We start from the raw sequence: 21,820 nt of genomic DNA, 5'->3' as shown, positions 1-21,820 counted from the left end.
ATTTACAATGACTCTACTATTTAGGAGATGCCATTTCTTGAAAGTACCTCATTTTCCATAAATCATGTGACTGTATGTCGATAAACTGCTGGCTAAACAAGCCTGAATTGAAAATCTTTGGGTAGCAGTTTCAGCAATCATTTGTCAGTCCTACTTTCCTTGTTGCTCCCTCTTGTTCTGCTGGGGCACTGCTACAGCCTTACTTTGTAACTTAGGATGATAAAATGGGTGTATTTTTTAGCGCTGCCCCCCTAAGTCGCCCTCTGCCCTGAGTCGAAATGTCACACTCTCAGTTAAATTGTCAAGTGGCCATTTTTTTAACAATTCCCCTTTTGTTATTGTCCACAGAACAGTCTACAATAAAAGCTTCAGCTGTGAAGATTTGTCTTGTCTCAGTGATAGGTTAAATGTCTCCAAAAGGTTAGATGTAACCAAAGCATTTATACTTACGTCTAGTATTTCAACTTGTAGAGATTTGAAAGTGGCTTGAGATGGGTAAAGTTAGGTTTCGTCCATTGCTAATACATTTGGAACTGGGCGACTGATAAATGAAGACTCATTCTTGATAGTGGTGCATTTAAATGCTTTGGCAAAGCCAGTAAAAGCATTTTGTCGAGCCTAAAATGGGCAATTAAATGTAGCTGATTCACTGTATTGAATCGTATTGAAAATTAGTAGGAGTTAAATTGGGAGGAGGTCAGGATGAATGTGTTCAGACAGACAATAAAGACCCAGATAAAGATGGTGAAAAATAGCATTTAGACAAAGAGAAAGGGGGAGGGACACCTGCACTGTGTTTTGGCCTGAAGCTTGGCACTAGAGGGGATCAGAGATGAAAGTCAGAGACAGGCAGACTCAGAGGACAGGCTTATAACTTCACAGTCAACAACAGCCCGTGACCACAGATGTGCCCAGCTGGTGAACCTGCATCTGTCCACTCTCACAAACAAAGCACATGGGCACAAGGACATTCGCACAAAACAATACGCACACAATGTGTGTTTAGGCACACAAATAGATTGCACACCCTCACGTTGGCAAGGAAACCCATACACGCACCCAAAGATGCACATGAACTACAAATGAAATCAGACATACACAGACACACACACACACACACACACACACACACACACACACACTGTGAGCACACATCATATGCTGTGCCAATGCCTCTTAGATGGCTGATAGTCACCATGGCAGCTTTCACCTTAACCCTAAGCTGCCTGTTAGAAACCAGACAAAAACAATCAGTCCTCCTAACATTTCGTTTGAAAATGAAGATGTACCCCGGCCTCTGCTGTATTCCAACACACACACACACACATTCAGACTGCTGCACTCACATGAAAACCCACTTAATTTGCAACTTGAAAGCTGAACTCTAAATCCATCCCTAGGACTAATCACAGGTTGCTTTCAGTGATGTGACATCCTAGGGACACCCGCATCAGTCTTTGACACATTCATTTCCCCAAACCCCTCCTTCCATGTCCTTTCATACTCTGTCTCTTTTCTTTTCTTTTCAAAGGGCCCCTGATTAAAACTGCTCCTTGTCCACCCCCCTGTAGTGGGGCTTTGGTGTGACATATTGCGGGAAAATCAAATGGCTTCACACAAATTCTATGCCAACAACCTCATGCTGGTCGCTTCGCATGCTGTCCCATTTCACCGATTCCATCTCCTCGAGATGTCTAGTTTAAGTAGCTTTAATAAAATCTCAGCCTGTTGAGCTGGTTTGAATGCAGAATGCTAACATCTTTGAGAAGGAGGGTTTTATTTTTAAGAACAAAAAAAGAAAAGAAAAGAAAGAAAGAGGCACAGCAGAGAAGGTAAAAGACAGAAAATGTCATGGTGGCACTTATCACCTGTCACGGACACTTTCTGAGAAGTCTGGCAGTTTGCTGTCACTGGTAAAAAATAGGTTTCTGAAATATCCCTCATGCTAACTCAGATATTTGGCTAATTCTGTCCCTTTTGCTATCCAGATACACTAGCAATCATTCATCTGCACACTCATGATTATTCATAGCGGCCTCAGAGCGTGTGACAGTGACAAACTCCCAGCAGCAAAGAAAAGTGTTTGTTGGGCTGCAGCCAACTGTTTGATGGGATACATTCATCCTTTTCTCCAAGTTCCAGGATGTGGATACTTCTGTACCAGAGGCTTTTTTTTTCACTGGCTGATCTTTTACTCTCCACAGGTAACCTTTAATACTTTGTCCTTTTGGAGGAACGACAGAAAAACAGGTTTAGTCACTACCGGTGGGAAAATGTGGTCATGGTTAATTATAGAGCAGCAGAGGAGTGAGTGAGTAATTAGCAAAATCACTTTAACCTTCTGTAGAACTGTAGCAGCTGGAAATGGCAATATTACACAGAAAACAAGAGGAAATGGCCATTATTTTTCATAAATGTAGTAGTTAATATGGTGTTCTGTTATTGTAAGAGGCTCAGACAACTCACTTCTTTTGGATTCAGCTGCCTATCATAAGAAACCAGCTTGTAAAAGGTTATTTCCCCCCTCACAATATACCCCAGGGGCTGCGTAAATTCCGTCCTTTTGAGCCTGCTGAAGGATCCTGTGACCCCATTTGGTTTGCTGATGCTTACTCTAGATGTCATTTAATGATGTTTATGAAGGAAAATGTCACACTCGTCGCTCAAGACCCAAATGACTTCTTCTCCACATGCTTTTTTCCCCAGTTAGCCCCCTCCTGAAAAATCAGGAGAAGATTGCTTCCATCATTTTCCAACATTTCTCATTATGGACCATTTTTATTGTTCTCTTTCATTTTCATTTGTTTGAAGAAAACTAGAAGTGATTTGCTGCTTTGTAGATATGTGGCTAAGAAAGCAAAACAGGGACGTCATTCTCAGTTGTCTTGTCAGAGACAATATGAAGACAGAAGGGGGTGTGATGTTTATGTCCACAATTAACACTTTTTTAAAAATTGATTGTTCAATTAAATGCCCATGAAAGGTGAAAAGCAGTGTCATAAGTTCCCAGAATTTAGTGCAGCTTTTGAAATTGGTTCGGTCTCCAAAACCCCAGAAATATTCGAGTGTCAGTGATACCAGCCTGAGGACAGAAGCAAATCCTATTCATTTATAATGCTGGGAACATAAAATTTCAATGTGGCTCTTGTGTTGTCGATTAATTTTCTGTTGATCAATAAGTCAGTATGGCTTCAGCACCTTGACTGAGGAGGTTTAAGGGTGCTGTGCTGTTCGGATCAAAGGAACCCCTACTGCCGTATGTGTCTCCAAGGAGCTTCAGATATCTGCAGTAAAGCTTCTGTCTTTGGCCTCTTTTCCTGAATATCCTCTGATGCCCCTTATTTCCGCTCTGAAATCTAAACTGTAGCAGATCTGTAGAAAATGCATCATCGGTTTGCTGTTTATTCCTCCTACGGGACAAAGAGAATGCTACAAAGGTAATGCATCGGAAAGCGTTGAGGACAGTTGAACCTGTCGCCTCAGTCGTCCTCATTATGGCATTCATGAGCTGATATAAACACACACTCTCTAATCTTTTTGTTGATGGAAAAGCAGCCGTGTGTATGTGTGTGTATGTGTGCATAACTACAATACATATTTTTGTTGTGTAGTGAGTTGATTGTGTATCCCATAATTGTACTAGCTCTGTCTTGAGTATGATATACCCCTCTGCACATGAATAACAACAGTGTTTTATGGTGATAGCTGTCAGTCAGATGTGGCCCATAAACTGTATTCTTCCTCCTAGTTTTGTGTTTGTGAGCAGCAAATATCATCAAATCCCCTGACTTGGATTCTCTGAAACCCTTTGTCAGTTCAGCCAAGCTCTAAATAACACACAAGCCTGTATGCAGTGCAGGTTGGTCCAGGTCCAGGTCCAGGTGATGTTTGTGTAGGTGTGAAAGGGGTCATTAATTTGCCACTGAATAGTGATGAACATCTGCGGATGAGAAAAGATCCTATTGTCCCTTTTGTCACCTCAGTTCACCGTCAGCACTCGACTTGACTTTTCTGCTGCTGTCAACAGAGACCGAGCCATCGCAGAAACCACAGGGGAGCATCTCCATTCGAGAGCATTCTTTTTTTTTTTTTTTTTTTTCTTTCTTTTTAGAAATCTCAAACTTTCCAAATGCATCTGAGTGAAGCGTCTGACAGCCTTGTTGAAATATACACACACAGTCACATCATGGCCAGCAGAGCTGAAATAGATGCACTGATTGGCAGCTGCGGCTTGAGAAAAATTTGATTCCTTGCTGCCAAGTGTGTGTAGGAAACCGTCTTCAATCAGCTTTAGCACACGTCGTATTTAATTCATTTCAGTAAATTCAGTTTGGTCCCCATTGTGTAGAATATTACAGGTTAGGTTAAGGTTAGTCTAAGGGTAACTCCACGTCCCCATGAGGAAGGAAAACAAACTTAATGCGAAGTGTGTGTGAGGCTTCTCTCTGAAGCAGGAATGTAAACAGAGAATTTATGTCCCCTGGGGCTTGAACAGATAGTTGCTTTGATGATGAGAGGGAGTCACAGTGTGTGTTTATTTGTGTGTGCTTTTTTTTTTTCCTTGATGATTGATTCAGTGGATGTTTCTGGTTTCTGTGTTTGATTTGTGGAAGAAACTGTAGCACCAATTCAAGCACAGTAACAAAAAATTCACTAATGAATGACCATGTTTGTGCATGTCAAGCTATTATGATAATAGTGAGGCTAGGCTTGTGTATATATTTATTCTCTGATTTGTGTGTGTGTGTGTGTGTATACCTCAGCATTCAAGGCCCTTTTGTGTCTAATTGTTTTTCTTTTCTTTTTTATAAGTTTCTGTGTCTGTGTTTGTGTGTTTTTCATATTTTTAGCCTAATGGTTTTCTTCCATTGTTGTTGTTTTTAGTCATGAGACACAGACGACCTGCTGGGACCATCCAAAGATGACAGAGCTCTATCACTCATTAGGTAGGAAACACACACACAATCACTAATGTTGTCATATTCAAAAATCTAAACCTCAGCATCCGAGTTCACGCTTGTTAGAAAATGTATTTCGTCACTTAACTAATGGTAGCTCGGATTTTACTTCACCCACACCTACATTTTATCTGCCTAAGCCTTGGGTCACTATAACCATATGCTGAGCAAAAGGGAGGTGAATTTCATTTGTGGTGAAAATTCAACAGCAACATTTCTGTCCAGAAGCCGCATTCCCATCACTGTGGACAATCTTATGATTTTCCTACAAACTGTTTTTATAGAATTACTTTTGTAACGCACGCCAGTGAAAACTTTTCACTGTGTGTTTTGTGTGTTAACCTCTGATTTATTTCTGAAAAGACATATTGCTGTTGAATCACCGAAAACCAGATCTGTCACTGTTGTGTCTGCGGCACAATAAAAAGCTATTTCCACTTGTTTTGGGATGGAAGCAAAAATTTCAGACAGATATTACAGAACTTGGGACAATAAACTCAAAGCTATTTACATGGCCAGATACTGTGAGAAGTCAGTCAGAAAAAAAATGTTTTGCTTTAATTTGCCTGAAAAGTCACTTTAATGAAAGTAATAAAGTCTGTTATGGCAGTTTGCTTTTTAAAGGCCGGGAGCTTGTTTCACAAAAGCGATTCATGAGCAGCATTTACATGCAAATCATAAATCATAACTTTCTGCAGCCAGCCTAACTGCAGGTACATTTTTTTTGCACTACAGGCTTCCAGCGTGCTCACAAGCATTGCGTTTGTTTTGATTCATGAAATGTGTTGGTATTAACACAAGCACAAACCTTGTATCCTGTTTCAAATTCCAGCATTCCTGTTGTACAGTAGAACAGGTACCTGTTTTACAGTATACAAGTATATAAGTAGTGTACAATAGGTATCCTAAGGCCCGGTTCTGGTGAGGGACCAACTAAATCCTGCAGATCTATTTCTCACCTGTCTAGTTAGTTTACTCTTTGCATTCAACAGTGTGATCTTTACCCTTTCTCCTGCTCTTTGCTAATATTCATATGCCTGTCTCTGTCCCCGTGGGGCTGGCCAGTATGACTGTTCCTTAATGAGCAGCTGGGTAAGTAATAAGCTGTGAAACTTTGGGAGCGTTTGCTGTAGGCCAGCAACTCAACAAATAGCACCAGTCCCAGCTGAGACAGAACTCACTAACCTAATTATACAGTCCACATCAGCCACCACCGCCCTTGGTCATCTCCATAAATATTAGCTAACAGAAAGTCATCTGTCATTGCAGACAGAGATCCTGCTTCTGGTGCCCAGTAGGCAGATTCATGTTAATCTTTTCTCTGATTGTCTGCCTCTGTTTCTTCTTTGTCCATCTATCTTTCATGTCGCTGGCTCTATCCCTGCATGTAGCGGACTTGAACAATGTGAGATTCTCAGCATACCGAACAGCCATGAAGATCCGCCGACTACAGAAAGCGCTGTGCTGTAAGTAAGACACAAACACTCATACACACCTTAATACCTACAGTTGTCTTCTTTTGACTGGGTGCACCGGGGGGGGGGCAGCTGGAATAATGATTTGAAGCTTTGCCAGATGCTGTGCCAGAACAGCACAGCAGCTATGAATATTTCAGCTTTAAATTCTGCACAGACTGTGTCACTGTGCGGTTATATGCAGTCACAGCTGGTGCCTGTGTTAAGCCTGTTGAGCGTATCACAGGTGAGATTTGTTTAGAATGTGTTTCTTTTTTTCCAACACAAGAGCTGTTGTTTTTTCCTCGTTTCCTTGATAAAGGTAGCCCTAACCTCCAGTCTCAGGTGGCTGTCAACCCTATTTACACACACGCCTGCAGGTGCATGCACACTCCCCCTTGTGAGATTTCAACCAGCATGGCAGCAGCTACTTGTGCCCAGCACAGTGTAATACTGGTGACAGATGTTAACTATTATCCAGCTGTTATAGAAACTATTACAGCAACAAATACTGCGAGTCCACACTGCTCATTTCCATCCTGCTGTTTGTAGAAAGTTTGCTCTGTGTATGTGGGGGACATACAAATAAGATATACCATGGCTCATTACAGATGTGTGTGTGTGTGTGTGTGTGTGGCTTTTAGACGTGTGTACCGGAATAATCATGGGCCATTATCTTTGTTGGTTGTTAATGAGTTTCAGTGATTCAGGCATCTTAAGTTTTGCTGTCTCATAGTGCTTTCTGATTGCATGCATGTATTTGTGACGAGAATGCATTAGCCTGAGTGATTTCCACTTGGGGCACTGCAATTCAGTTTCATCCATTATATTAGAACAGTCGCAGCAAACGCACACACACACACACACACACACACACACACACACAAACACCACAGGATCATGAGCGTAGCAGAGGGATCAGTGGTTATTAGTTATTAGCCTGGATTCATGTGGAATCTTTGCTTGGGGACCTGAGTGTGTTCATGATTGTGTGTGTGTGTGTGTGTCAGAGAATGACAAGCACACATGACAGGGATACTACAAAACAGTTAATTGGGTTAAGTCTGTGCCAGGGGGGTGGGAAAGGCACAAATGAGCTTGCGTTGCGTATGCCACTAATTTGCCGCTAATGTTCCACTGCCTCTCGGCCTCATGTCTGCATGTGTAACGAGAGAAGTAAAGTTTTACTTTCTGACAGCGTGGCTGCCCTGCTGTCCCTGCTCCATGTGGACCCTATCAGTAATTAGTGTTGTCTGGGGAGAGGAGCGTAACATAAGGCAAAGGGTCACAGAGGGGACAATAGTGATGGGGCAAATGAAGAAAATGAAATGAGGAGAAGAAGTGAGAGGGATGGCAGTTGGAGAAGAGGGAGCAGAGTTTAATTGTCATCTGGGAAAGTAGAAGAGGACCAGAGGAAGATTTCATGGACAGATTTACTCTGAGGGTTCACGCTTCATCAAAACCTTTGCCTGTTGTTTCACTCTCTAGCATACTGAAAAACTTTCTGAACTTTCTGTATTTTAGTATTTGTTGGATAAATCTGAAGCAATACAGTATAATCAATAGCCTGAAAATAGAAAATATACATAATTAGTAATATATTAATTTATATATGTGGCTTTTATTTTGTTCATGCTAATTAGCCACCTGTAGCAGATGACACACTGTATTTGTTTCACCACCTAGAGCTCTCATCAGAGATGGGGTTCACGGATTGATCTTTCCAGTGGACCTTGAATAAAACACTAATTAGGAGTCCCATCAGGATTTGAGCTTGACCTTATTAGGCTTGTGAATTCATATTAAAACACTGCGTGTGCCAAAAACATGCTGTCTGTTAATCTGACCCATGAGTGTGCAGTCTTTTCACTTTTTAGGGATTTTGTCTCAGGTTTGCTGAATGTCAGTATCTTGATGTGAGACCGACTAAGGGAGATTGTTAGAATAGAAAAGCCTAGAGGGAGACTTGTTTATTTTAAAGGTGCAGTGTCTAAAATGTGAAAGATGTAGCAGCAACTAGTGGTGAGATTACTATATAGGCCTACTATATTCCATTTCTGCTAATAGATCATGCTAAATATTATGCCTAAGAACATAATGTTTTAGGAATCAAAGAGTTCTTGGCATTTAAACACTATAAATAATATACCTTATACTAATAATTAGACACCAGTGACCAAATGTCTGGGTGCATGATAGACAGTATCTACTGCACAACGGTCTTGTATTTCATCTGTCTTTCCACTATTTATGTAATTGTCTGTATGTGTTTGGGAGTGCTTCACTTTGCCCCAAAGGACCTGATTAGTCTGTTTTTGTTTTTTTCTCTTTTCCAAGAAGAAGAAGACGATTGAAGTATAATTGAAATAGTGATATAAATGTAACATTTCCTTTTGTCTTAATTATTAAAGATGTAGTCAACAAATTCAATCAGAAGAAACTAGTGTGCCTTTTTTTTTTTACTATATTTTTTTCCTCATTTGTCTCTTTCTGCTCGTATTTCTCTCTAATATTAATATTTCACCAAAATCTGTCTGTTCTCTGTCTTTACTCCCGGCAGACTCTCTGTTTGTTGTTTTGAACTATTTTGGACAAAATATCAGTCAAATCTGCAGTTTTGAAGTGGCGCTATGAATAGCGTGCACCATTTTCAGCCCCTAAGATTTGTTGGCATTTTAGAAACATCGGAGCTGCAGCAGTGCTAACGAAGTCAGAAAGGTTACTAATGGTTCTAACTCGCTCTGTTTTCTTTTTCTTGCCTGTCAACTCTTATGGGACTACTTATTTCTTATTCCTTGTTTCTTCTCTTTGTTCTTGTTGACCTCCTCCGCTCTCCTTCCTCGTTCACTTTCACTTCTTTCTTTCGATTATCCTCCTTCTTTTCTTCTCATGGTTTCCCTCCTACACTGTTCCCTGTTTTCTTTTCTGTCTAATTCTTCTCATCCCACCCACTCCTCTGACACCTCCGTCCTCCCCTCTTCCTCTGCAGTGGACTTGTTGGACCTGAGTGTGGCCCAGAACACCTTCGAACAGCACAAACTCATCAACAACAACCAGCTGCTGTCCGTACCTGACGTCATCAACTGCCTGACGTCCATCTATGACGGACTGGAGCAGGAGCACAAAGACCTGGTCAACGTGCCGCTCTGCGTTGACATGTGTCTCAACTGGCTGCTAAATGTTTACGACACGTATGTATGCCATGCATTTTGCATTTAGGATGGAGGGTTATGTAGTCATCAATTTGCCTTTGAAATGAGCTGTAATGTTGTTCTTTTGTACACGGTTGCTTGCTTACACATTTGAAACACAAAATACAGTGTGTAAAATATCTTAACTCAGGTTTGATGAAAGTGGCAGAGTGGATACATCATTGCATCATTTTGCTGTTGTATTTTCAAATCCATCTCTGTGGCTGACGTCTGTACATAATGATTATGTTTTCCATATTTCCCTGCTCGCACTTTTTTTGCTCGATCTATTCTGAAAATGTCATCAATCTTCATGCTGTATGCTCCAGCAAGAGATGACACTTTACATTCTGGCTTTCTTTTGGAACATACATGCAGAAGCACACGTGCAAATATGTATAGCAAATTAAACATACAGTATTCTCTGTGTAATCACTTGGTCACATGCTGTAAACTAACCTGTTTACTAAATATTGTTTATGAATATACACAAGACGCAATTCCAAGCACATATGGTTCATATGTGCTTTTTTCGAGCACATGATTTTTTTGACACTGCATAATTCAGATCTGCACTGACATGAACACACGTAAACAGAAACAAACATAATGACTCATATGCATGTGTGTGCGTTGTCCTTTCAGTGGTCGCAGCGGGAAGATCCGTGTCCTGTCCATGAAGATCGGCTTGCTCTCTCTCTGCAAGGGACACCTAGAGGAGAAATACAAATGTGAGATTGAGTTGATGTGCAAATGCACTTAGACACACTAGCGTCCAACCCCCCCCCCTGCACAGACCAGTCTGTGGCGAGCACATACCATGCTGCTCCAGTGAAGCCGTAATCCCAGCAGTATTAATCAAACTCACAGAAAGTGTGCGAGAGGAGTTCAAGAACCGGTCGTCTAATTGGATGAGAGACCTCCTCCACGTTTCCCCTGTTCTTTATTTAATTTTCTATTCTGATTTATTTTTGAGGATTAGGGAGTGTGAATATAGGCTCGCTACACTGGGAAGAGACTGTCACTTAGGCTTTCTGCTCTTTGTTTCTGTTGCTTAATCTCTCTGTCTATCTTCCTCCGCTCTCACTGCTCACACCATTGTTCATCTGTCTAACAGTGCCACTTTATTTTCTTACTTACTTTTGCTTCCCTTTACCTCCCCTCCTCTTTCTTCCTCCTTTTCTCCTGCCATGGCATGGATTCCATCCCTGAGCCTATTCGTTCCACTGGCAGTTTCTATTAGCCCAAGAAGGGTATCAAGTTCGGTTGATTGCGTCCTTCCTCCTTCACTTTTTTTTTTTTTTTTTTTTTTGTCTCTCATTGGCTGTCAGCCTCTAGCATATAGCTGCACAACAACACCTCCCCCCAACCAGGCATGCTGCCATTTGACACTGTTTTAGTGACATTTACATGTGTCAAATGTAATCATGTAGCAGAAAGTAGTGAGTTGGAGATTTGGAGTTAAACACTCAGATAATGCAAGAAATGCATGTAGGAACACATTATTGAATGTTTACATTTTCCTCCACACACACATTTGTTTGGTTTTTTTAAAAATTTTTTTATTCTACTTTACCCTCACACCCACAGACACACACGTACACATAATGGGAGCTGGCATCAGGGCCAGACCTCACAGAGAGATCAAAGTCAGCTGCAAGCAGAGCAGAAAGATCTGTGGTGCCCTCCGTTTCTCCCTCTCCCTCCTCTTTTTTTAGGATTACCCTCTCTGCTCTCTTCCCTCAGCTTGCGTGTGAGTTCTGGAGATATTTCATATTTCCATCTAAAAAATAACACTATCAACACATTCACTGGCCAAGCCTGTGTGCCACATTCTAGGCAGGCAGGCAGGCAGTAACAGATTAGAGGAAGAAATAAGATAGTAAGATAGATGTTTTGCCTGTGTTCTCCTTACCATTTTCTACCCACATACACTGTACACGCACTAACACTTTCCCTCCCACTCCCTGTTATACCGTCACGTTCTCCATCTATTTATACTTTTATCTTTCATTTGAAATGTCACCCACATGCTCTTACTTTTTCCCTGACTCAGTCTTTCTCAAATTTTTTCTTCTTGTTCCTCTCTCTGCCTCGACCACCTCCACCTCATCCTCCTCCCTCTCAGACCTCTTCAGCCAGGTAGCGTCGGCAGGTGACACGTGTGACCAGAGGCAGCTCGGCTTGCTCCTTCACGAAGCCATCCAGATCCCGAGGCAGCTGGGGGAGGTGGCTGCCTTTGGCGGCTCCAACATCGAACCTAGCGTCCGCAGCTGCTTCCAGCACGTACGTTGACACACAAACACCCACGAGTGTGTGCGTTAGATCAACATACATGTGTGTGCTCATATGCACTTTGAGCCTGGTGGATTTTGCGTGTTCTCCCTGTGACTGTGTGGGTTTCCTAAAGGCACCACATACTCAGAGACAGGTGGTGGTAACCCATAGGTGTGAAAATGAATGTTTGTCTGTCTCAGCCGTGCAGTAGATTGGCGATCTGTCCCTGGTGTACGCTGCCTCTTCACCCAATGAATCTGCACAGTTTAATTGATACTAAAGTAGGATTTGTTAAGCATCTCCCCAGGTACCTAATCTAGCTTGAAATGTTCCTTTCTGTCACAGTCTGAGACATTTTATATCTACTACAACAAAACTGGTGACTGCCTTCCATGCAGTTACATAGTGAGTGGCAGATTAAAGATGTCAGTATAGTCCGCAGACTTTTTGCATGGACTCCGTTATGTCAGAGACAGTTTGAGATCTGAATTAACACCTGTTTGATGTTGATGTTCAAAAAGCTGAACATTATCAGCTTCATCATGAGGTTTATTGTTGGACCAGGGCAGTTGATTGCAACAGAGCAGTTAAGATTTGACTGACAGTGCTGAACACATCGTCTGTCTTAATGTAAATGTACGCATGTTAAAGTCAAAGTAACCAGTAATTGAACTGACAAAAAAATGGAGTGAGAGTTTGTTACTTTACTGATAACAGCTTGCAACAGCAAGTCTCCTGTACATTCCTCATCCATGTAGCACCTGCCTCTCTTAGTTCAGGAAAAGTGCTTCAATATTTTAGCTCTGCTGATCAACCATGAAGCCTCAAATGGCCCCCAGTCCTCTGCTGCCTGTCCTCTATGTTTTACTGCGGCCAGCTAGCCTCTTTCCTCAGGTTTATCTCTAAATGTTACTGGCATTTAATGAGGTCTTCATCCCCCAGGATCACAGTTTTATTTTTCTCATTCTTTCTATCCTGGCTCATACTTCAGCAGTCATAAATGGCAGGCCAAACATTAAAATTAGACAGCTATAAATTTTACTGATTTCAGTGCTGCGCCACCTGAAATAGGGGAGCGAGGCAGCATCAAACCATATCTCTTGCTTTTTTCTTCTCATAATAATGCAGAAGTCAAGAAGGTAAACACCTTGCTGCCTTGCCTATAACTCACTGTCTTGGTGACATATTGATACACACATGCACATTAGAAGAACATGCACGAATACTCAGGCAAGCACACACACTCACAGATGTGATCACGAATTGCTATGCCAGGAATAGTCCGGTTGCTCATTAATCACTCAATCATAAGACTAAGTTGGCAGGTAGAAACCAGGCTGACACACACACAGACACACACACCACCCACTCTAATTTATACATTTACACACATATACACACATACACATGCAAAGCTCTGGGTCTCCTGTGTGTCAGCCTCCCCTGCCAGTGGCAGTGTAGTCACCCAGTCCATTTGGTTTAATGGGTCTATGATGAACAGGTTTCACTACTATAAATATAGCCTCCTTCACTGTTCCTTTGTCATTTGCCTTCATTTACCCATCCATCCTTCTATCTAATCATCCTTTGAGCCATCTCTTCCCTGCAGTAATTAATCTGAAAGTGCTATAAATCTGACATTAGATGGCGCGGAGAAGGGAGAGTAGGTGATTTTGAGACTAACGTGTGGGCAAGGAGAGACAGGGAGGTATGCTGATTGTGCAGGGGAAGGTCAAATGGAAAAGTCTGAAGGATTTAAAGATAATCTGGGATATCTACAGGGTGAAAAGTTCCACTTCTTAGCCAGTGACTTAAAAAGAAGCTTCTCATACATTTAAACGAAACTGAAACAACCACACTTAATATTTTATGGCTTTTTAAAAAAAATATGTTTTCAAATACTGAAATAAAATTCACTCACAACATAAAACATAGTAAGAGCTGATGCATAAAGTGAATCTACCCATATTATCTTAAAGGCTGTGTAGCATTTGAACATTTTGACTCTAGTTCCAAAACAGCCATTTTTCAGATGCTGAACATTTTGAAATATAAACATGCTTCTATAAATAATTTCTCAGATCTTTAATGCTGTAATTTTTTTGACCACCACTTGACTTCTTAACTTCTGTAGTTTATATTTGACAAAAAATTTAAGACAAGTACAAGTCTTGAGTATTTGATTCCAGCATTTATATTTGGTGAACTCATTTTGGTCAGTGTAAAGCATTGTTACCCTACCATGCACGCGCACATGCACGCCCACGCCCACACACACACACACACACACACACACACACACACACACACACACACACACACACACACACACACACACACACACACACACATACACACATACCCATATGCACACCTGAAGTTCAATGGTGATTGGTGTTTTTGTGAACTGCATTCTAATAATAATTTAGAAAGACTCAGAATACAGTTTTCACATTGGAATGTGCTTCTTTTGTGTTTTTTGTAGCATGAATTTATTTCCAGAAGAATACGTTAATAAAACTGGGACACTGCAGGGAAGGGATCGGGGGAACACACACCCACAGATATGCACATACTCTATTCCTTTTGATTATTTCATTCTTCTTTCAAATGTATTCAGCCCTTTACTGCATTTGCTGCCCTTTTGTGTGTCGGGGGTGATGGAAAGGTCGGCTTTGATTTGTTTAGCAGTAACAACAGCCATGTCAAGTCTTCTCACCCCTTGTTGGCTTTTCAGATTATTATCTGCAGTGGAACAAAGTCTGTGCTGAAATATATTTCGTGAACACTGCTTTATCGAGATTGCTCCTTCTCGACAGGTTGGTTTTATATGGACATATATTGGGAAAACTTGGAAACTCTTTCACAACCAGAGCATTTAAAACGATAAAACGTGCACTTCACAAGTTTGGGGGAGTTTTTCATAGGTATTTGGATGGAACAATATGGCTGTTAGTGAACAGTATGACTATGGGCATGTAGGACAAGGGCAGTGAGGGTGTAAAAATCAATCTTTGTTTATTGTAATATAATTCAACCAATAAACATGAATAAGGAGTGTGTTAAAGTTATTTAGTCAAGGCCATAATGCATCTGAGTGAATCATCACTTTAATATGTATGGTCATCTTAAATTTGTCTTCAGCTTTATTAGGTTTTTCAGTAACAAGCAGGGAGTTACAGCCTGTTGTTAATTTCTGGGAATGATGTGTATGTTTCTCTATCGTGCTACAAAGTGCCTTTACACTTTACCAACCCTCTGTTGAACTTTTATAGAAACTGTAAACTTCACATAGTTCCTAAACTTTTGATTTAAAGGCTCCTAATGTTTGGCCCCACCTCTTTTACTCCCAGGTGACCAATAAGGTGGAGCTGGAGCCCAGGCAGTTTATTGATTGGATGCGTATGGAGCCCCAATCTATGGTTTGGCTTCCTGTCCTGCACAGAGTGGCAGCTGCAGAAACAGCGAAACATCAGGCCAAGTGTAACATCTGTAAAGAGTGTCCTATTGTTGGCTTCAGGTAAGCATGCACATTTGCTCAGATTTAACATTTAAATTTAGCATTTTGTGGAATGCACAAAAGCCAAGAGGTGACAAATTTGCAACATGTAACGGGACAGATACAAACACACACATACACACACCATCTGTAGTACTGTTCTCCGTTGTTCTCTCCTGGTTGAGCATAAAGGGCAGATCTGCTCTGGAGGGCAGGCATTTATCTAAATGTCAGCAGCTGATACATCACTGACTAAATACCATCCAGAGGTTTGCAGTGAAAGCTACGGTGCGCACATACTCCACAAACAACAAGACGCACATACACACAAACATACACCGATCACTTGGCAAACAATCCATAACAGACCACCCTCTGATTCTGTGCTGGACTGACAATCACACACACACATACATCTATAGCTGCCTTTGTTTCAGTTGGTTCCTGATCAATTACACTTATTCAATAAGAACACATAAGGAAAGTTCAGTGCTTTAGTCAATTTATCATAGCATTCAGTTTTTCACTGACCAGTCTAGCATGCAAAGGCTTTTTTTTTTGCAACCTGAGATAGGTATAAGACCATGGTAAGTGAAATAGGATGGCAGGATTGTCCCTTTCAGATCCTTTGCTTTGCCAGCAGAAAGAGAAATATAGTCAGGCATTTGATGAAGCACACGTCTCCCAAGTTCTGTCATTGATCGATGAAAGAGAAGTGTGGAGGGAGAGAAAGGCAGAAACCAAGAGAGAAAGGGGAAGGAAAATGCAATGCAGGCATTTTGTGTGGTCTTGAGACATGACACCAGCCATGTTTTTTTTTTTGTTTTGTTTTTTTTTATAAAGGAGCCATAGTTTTTAAACTAGCAAAGTCCATCAGATTGTCCAAACATAGGATTTAAACAAAAATGTAGTTGTAGTTCATTATTTTGATTCCACAGTATATGTTTTTCATATACCTTTAAAAGATTTTTTTTTTTCTTAAAGTCAGGGAAGGTATTAAAACTCCACAACTAGTTAATAAAACAAATCTTTTAAATATATAACAGACAGTACAGGTTCCATAATTAACCAAAGTTGTTAGTGGACAGACTCAATAATTAAGGGCCATCTTAGCAGCTCCTTCTGTGAAGGTGAATTAACACCCACTTCTTGTAGTAATATGCTACGTGTCAGTACATAATGGCACATTTGCTTTGGCGCTCTTGTGTGTGCTCTTGCATCCTTTGATATATGGCTCTTTCTCATAGCTCATCAGTCAGCTAACCTTGGGAGAGCTGGAGAGGAGAGAAAGATAAAAGACTTAAGCTATTATGTCTGAATGGCTCCTGTCTCAATTTAGCTGTTAAATGGCCTCCTGGCTCCAGCTGCTGCTGAGGACAACGTCCCAACTGTTGTTGTCACGTTGTGTTTTGCTGGAAATCGAAGTGTCTGTCAAAGGAGTTTGTGTGTATGTGTGGAAAATGGACAAAGCTTCAGAAGAGCATGGAGATAAGTTGTGTTGTTGTAGTGCTCGCTCATGTCCACACACACACACACACACGGCAACATACCCTGAACAGATCTTAGCAGCATCTACTGACATTATCTCCCATCTCAACTTATCTCACTGTAAAATCTCCCGTTCTGTCCTAAACGTCTCCTCTCTCACTCCAGGTATCGCAGTCTGAAACATTTCAACTATGACGTGTGTCAGAGTTGCTTCTTTTCTGGCCGTACTGCCAAGGGCCACAAGCTCAACTACCCCATGGTGGAGTACTGCACACCGGTAAGGTGGTAACTCACAACCACACACACACACACGTCGTCAGTGGTTCATTTCATATCTCTTTTCCACACGCTCACACACTCCGCTCATCCATTTAATGAAAGCACCCACATTGGTACAGACTTTATTTACCTTCTGCCTACCTCGTATCGCATCTTTCATTAAAATAGTTTCTCTCCTAATGTCAAACAAACCACTGACCCATTCTCCTGCACGCCCTGAATATTCATGCTTATTTATATTTTGCACACTCAGGGACTTCTTAGCTATTAGAGCAATACATTTAAACCATCTTTCACATCTTAATGTTTAAATATTTAGTGTTTCTGTGGTTTGTGCGTCAACATTACACCTATATGATTGTCGAAACCATGGATCTCATTAGAAATCATTTTATGTTAAGTACAATTAGGCCAGGGATACGGATGCTGCACACCAGGGCTGAATGAATACAACACAGAATTTTCTAATGGTATTGACAAAGGAGCACAGTTTAATGTGGATCACAGCTATACAAAGACCCAATCCATTTAACAAGCTTAGTATTGGGGTTACTGCTGATTTGTGAATTCCTGAGATGTTGGACCATAAAGTCTAGTTGTAAAGGTGCTGCTGTACGGAGACACAGTTGTGATTGCAGTAAAGAGGCAGGCATCTCCTTAAACCTGACTCGAAGCAGCACTCGCACTCAAAGGTGTTATTGTCAGGACATTGTAATGACAAACATGCACTTCCTTTAGACTTACACTGCATTAACCTGAACCACTACATACAGGCTGATGTTATTCCTGCACCATACTCTTACACCCCCCCTCCCCGTGCAGTTGATTTCTCCAAAATGTTCCATGATCAACCCTCCTGATAGACCCCTGGCCTCATTTGAATTTGCATGAACAAATGGTAAAAATCTCATGGCTCTCTGTGGTGTTTTTTGTATTTCCAGAAAGTAACATTTCACTTTAGTAGTGCATGGAGAGGGTAATATTAGAAAAGGGAGTCTTGCAAAACTGAAGATTGCACTCTTTGTCAGTTAGGATCGTACACTTGTGGGCCAACTTGTTTCAGTTCTGCGAAACATCAACTTTGCATGACTTGAGTTTTTCATTTCTGTCTTTTAATTAGATTTTTCAAATTTGCAAATGGGACATATATTGACTTTGGAGGAGCAGCTGTAGGGAGCAGTGATCATTCTTCCCTGGGCTAAAATGCCCAGCAGCAAACTGCCATGACTTTGAATAAACACTATCTTGTTTTCAACCGTGCTGCAGAAACAAACATTTAAAGATTAGTATTCGGCTCCAGGGTAAATATTTTAATCACGCCGGAGTTTACTGATGATCAACTTTATTGGAAAGGAAGAAATAAAGAGTGACTTCAGAGAGGATTCAACATTTCCCCTTGAGTTTTTCCACATTTTGCTGTGTCACATCTTAAAAATTAGTGTATTTACTCAGGATTTATTTCACTGATCTGTTCAGTTGATTAAAAATGATTTCAGCTTTTTACATCAACAGATTATATATCAGTGCATCTTTTCGGTGCCCAGTAACTGGATCTTTAGACTGTCCCAGACACTCTCAGAGCCCTTCATCCAGCTGACCTGAGCAGCCAGGCAAGACTGACTTTGTTTAGATGGGATCAAGAACTCAAGGACCGAGATAATAAACCTGCTGATGACAGATTTTGCTCAGAGGATAACAGTCAGTGCTGCAGAAATTTAGTCCATTTGGCACAAAAGTGATGCTTATGATGGCAGGCTAGAAGAAAAAAAGCCTATTAAAAACTGAGAGCATGAGTCAAAAGACTCTATTCATTGATCTAATGAATATTTGGACCCATCAGCCATAATGCTAAGATCTGTGTCTGCCAAAAGCCAGTCACAACTTATCACCTTCAGTTCTTTGAAGAATGGCTGTGACAGTGTCATGCTGTCTGCATCCTTTTCGGCACAACGGGCTGCAATGTGTGTGGAGCCAAATACGAGCAAATTGCAGAGGACAGCTTGCTCTGGGGTGCCAGACACCATAGACCACTTATGTTCTGCTCAAACAATTACCTAAAATATACAGCCAGATCGATACTGGGACGACGGTAGAGCAAAAGTAAGAAAGACCTTGAAGACCTTTGACTTAAATCCCACTAAAAAGCTGTGAGGTGCTCGCTGTTCAGAAACACTACATGTCCACCTTAATAGATGTCTATTAAACCACACAATACTGTAGACTGATAGAAAATCTGCCACATCTCACACTACCATACTGCTAGATGTATCTGGGGGGGGGGATTAAATGAAAACTCCTTTGAATTAAGTATCTTGTACTTATTCTGCAATTGCAACTCAATTGTGCTCAACATCTTTGTAGTGCAAGTGTTTTATTGTTTAGCTTTGTTTCTTCTGAAAATATCAGTATCATATATAAATATATTTGCCTTTCTCCCAATGCTCAAAGCAAATTGTTTTGGTTTTTATACCTTTGAAAGTCCGTGTTAAATATGACAGAAAAATCCAATTTTTCAGAGAGTTGCAGATTGATGTTGGCTGTTGTAGGACTCAGTGCAGTCATTTAATAAGATTTGTTGTCTCATCTTTGTTGTCCTATTTATTTTATAGCCACAATATTGCTCTTTTTTTTTTTTTATTAGGTTTAGATTTTTACCGGAGTGGTCTTTTAATATCTCCAGTGGGCTTTGTCAGTGATATTGGGGAACCTAGATTTGGTGCTATGCTGTATTGATTACTGTAATTTCAATATTTTTACCTTTCAAACATGGAGATGGTGTTTGGGTTCGACTCTGACTTGTGTTTCTGGTGTCATTGTGTTGGTATTAGACATTTTCTGGCTGCATCAGAACATCAGGGGGCTTCTTGGTGGCCTAATGGTTAAAACAGAGATTTCCGCAATGAAGCCGTTTCCTGTCTGTATCTGCATTGTCACTCTGTAAACAACTTTTCTCAAGCCACACAGCAAAGAGCTTACACAAAACACACACAGCCTCACACATATATACATGCACAATTTATTCTCTGGCTTGAGTGTAATTGTTTTGTAATTGCTGATGGTTTGCTCAAGCTGCCATCGTAAATTGCATGGATTAGTCAATAAGCCAAGTGAATTCAATAGAGTCTGTTCATTTACGCATATCTATCAACTGTGAGAGTTGCATATTTATGTGTGTGTGTGTGTGTGTGTTTTCAGTAGTAGTCGTATGAACCTTCTACAGAGGGATTTTCTTACCCTCTGCAGAAGCGATTGTGGTAATTTGTTGTTTGCTTGTGAGGCACAAACTGCTTCTGCAGGAGGAACACCATTGTTAAGCACAGCATCTAATTAATAAAACACATTCTCTTCCACACACATGCTTATGTGTGCACAAGAGTGTGGAAATGCATGAACTAGCACACAGTGCAATAAATACCACCACCAAGAGCTCTCTCATTCTCTCTTTTATTTATTTATTTGTTTGTTTTTTGTAGACGACATCAGGTGAGGACATGCGTGATTTCACCAAAGTGCTGAAGAACAAGTTCCGATCGAAGAAATACTTTGCCAAGCATCCTCGGCTAGGCTACCTGCCGGTCCAGACAGTTCTAGAGGGCGACAACATGGAAACGTAAGTTACCCAAGAGCATTTACACGAAACAGGACAGGGCTCAAATCTAATATGTTAAAAACTCATCCAGAATCTAACCTTTTTTTGTTTTATACCTGTCATGCCTCACAAGGCCTTTCAGCTGTCCTAAGGTCAGAGTGAAAGGGGAATTAGATCACCTTTAGCTTCAGAAATGTGACGCATTTGTGAGTGAAACAATGAATGTGGTCGAGGTTTGATGTTTCAACCTCTGGTCCAAGATTTTTCCATTCATAACACTTTGAATTTTAATTTTATGAGACTTGACAGAGTTTCTCAAGAGCCATAAAGATATTATATAACAGTTTTCATAAGCGAGTTGTTCTCCCCATGGCTACTAAATTGACTTTGACATGTCAAATAGGTGTTGCGTCTTTTTACATGTATCTTACTGTCAAATCTCACTCGGCCATAACTATCCTCAGGTTATAAAAAAATTTCACGTGTGACACTCAGCGCACCCACACCCGAAGGGCTACAATATATGGGGAGTGTTAATTTCCCACTCAGTTTATGTGTTTATTTATTTGTCGGCCCAGTCTTTACCAGGTGCTGTTGCTGCACTGTAGATCTTCTGTCTGCAGCACCAGCCCCAGTGACACCGTCTGATTAATGTCCTGGCTCCCACCAGCTGTAAATCCCCCGTGGAGAGCTGTTTAAGTAGGCTCACATTATGCAGATGCCCCAGACGGGCAACTCATCCTCGCTGCTGGAGTGTGTGTTTGCCCTGTGTGCTCCGAGACTGTGACACCTCTCACAGTCCTTTTTGTGTCTCGTCTCCACCTGCCAGGGTTTTTGTATTTCATGCCACCATTCTGTCCTTATGTAATGCTCATGGTCTCCTACATTTTGAGCACAGTAGATGAATATCTACTGTGGAGGAAAAGGAAAACTCATACGTGTGCAGCCAGTGACTCACCTGTTCATTTGCGATAGATTTTCCCCGACACCCAGTTGCACACAGTCACCTCTCAGATGGATTGCTCTTCCTCTTTCTTTCCTCCCATTCTCGCCCATTCTCCTCTTCACCTCCCACCTTGCTCCAT

The 21,820-nt window shown here is 41.1% G+C and overlaps 1 protein-coding gene across 6 annotated transcripts in view; it reads left to right on the top strand.

Annotated features, from left to right (window-relative positions):
- Positions 1 to 21,820, top strand: part of utrn (utrophin) — a 148,154-nt gene that overhangs the window by 106,484 nt on the left and 19,850 nt on the right. For all 6 annotated transcript variants that reach the window (XM_026318701.2, XM_026318702.1, XM_026318704.1 and 3 more), the window contains 8 exons: positions 4,885 to 4,946; positions 6,350 to 6,424; positions 9,402 to 9,603; positions 10,249 to 10,334; positions 11,732 to 11,889; positions 15,234 to 15,400; positions 17,033 to 17,144; positions 20,620 to 20,756. In XM_026318701.2, coding sequence (XP_026174486.1) covers positions 4,885 to 4,946; positions 6,350 to 6,424; positions 9,402 to 9,603; positions 10,249 to 10,334; positions 11,732 to 11,889; positions 15,234 to 15,400; positions 17,033 to 17,144; positions 20,620 to 20,756 — 999 coding nt within the window. The remainder of the gene's footprint in view (positions 1 to 4,884; positions 4,947 to 6,349; positions 6,425 to 9,401; positions 9,604 to 10,248; positions 10,335 to 11,731; positions 11,890 to 15,233; positions 15,401 to 17,032; positions 17,145 to 20,619; positions 20,757 to 21,820) is intronic.

This window comes from Mastacembelus armatus, chromosome 24 (assembly GCF_900324485.2).
Source record: "Mastacembelus armatus chromosome 24, fMasArm1.2, whole genome shotgun sequence".
NCBI classification, from domain to species: domain Eukaryota; kingdom Metazoa; phylum Chordata; class Actinopteri; order Synbranchiformes; family Mastacembelidae; genus Mastacembelus; species Mastacembelus armatus.
Note: the sequence above shows the minus strand (reverse complement) of the source record. Positions and strands in the feature narration are given on the sequence as shown.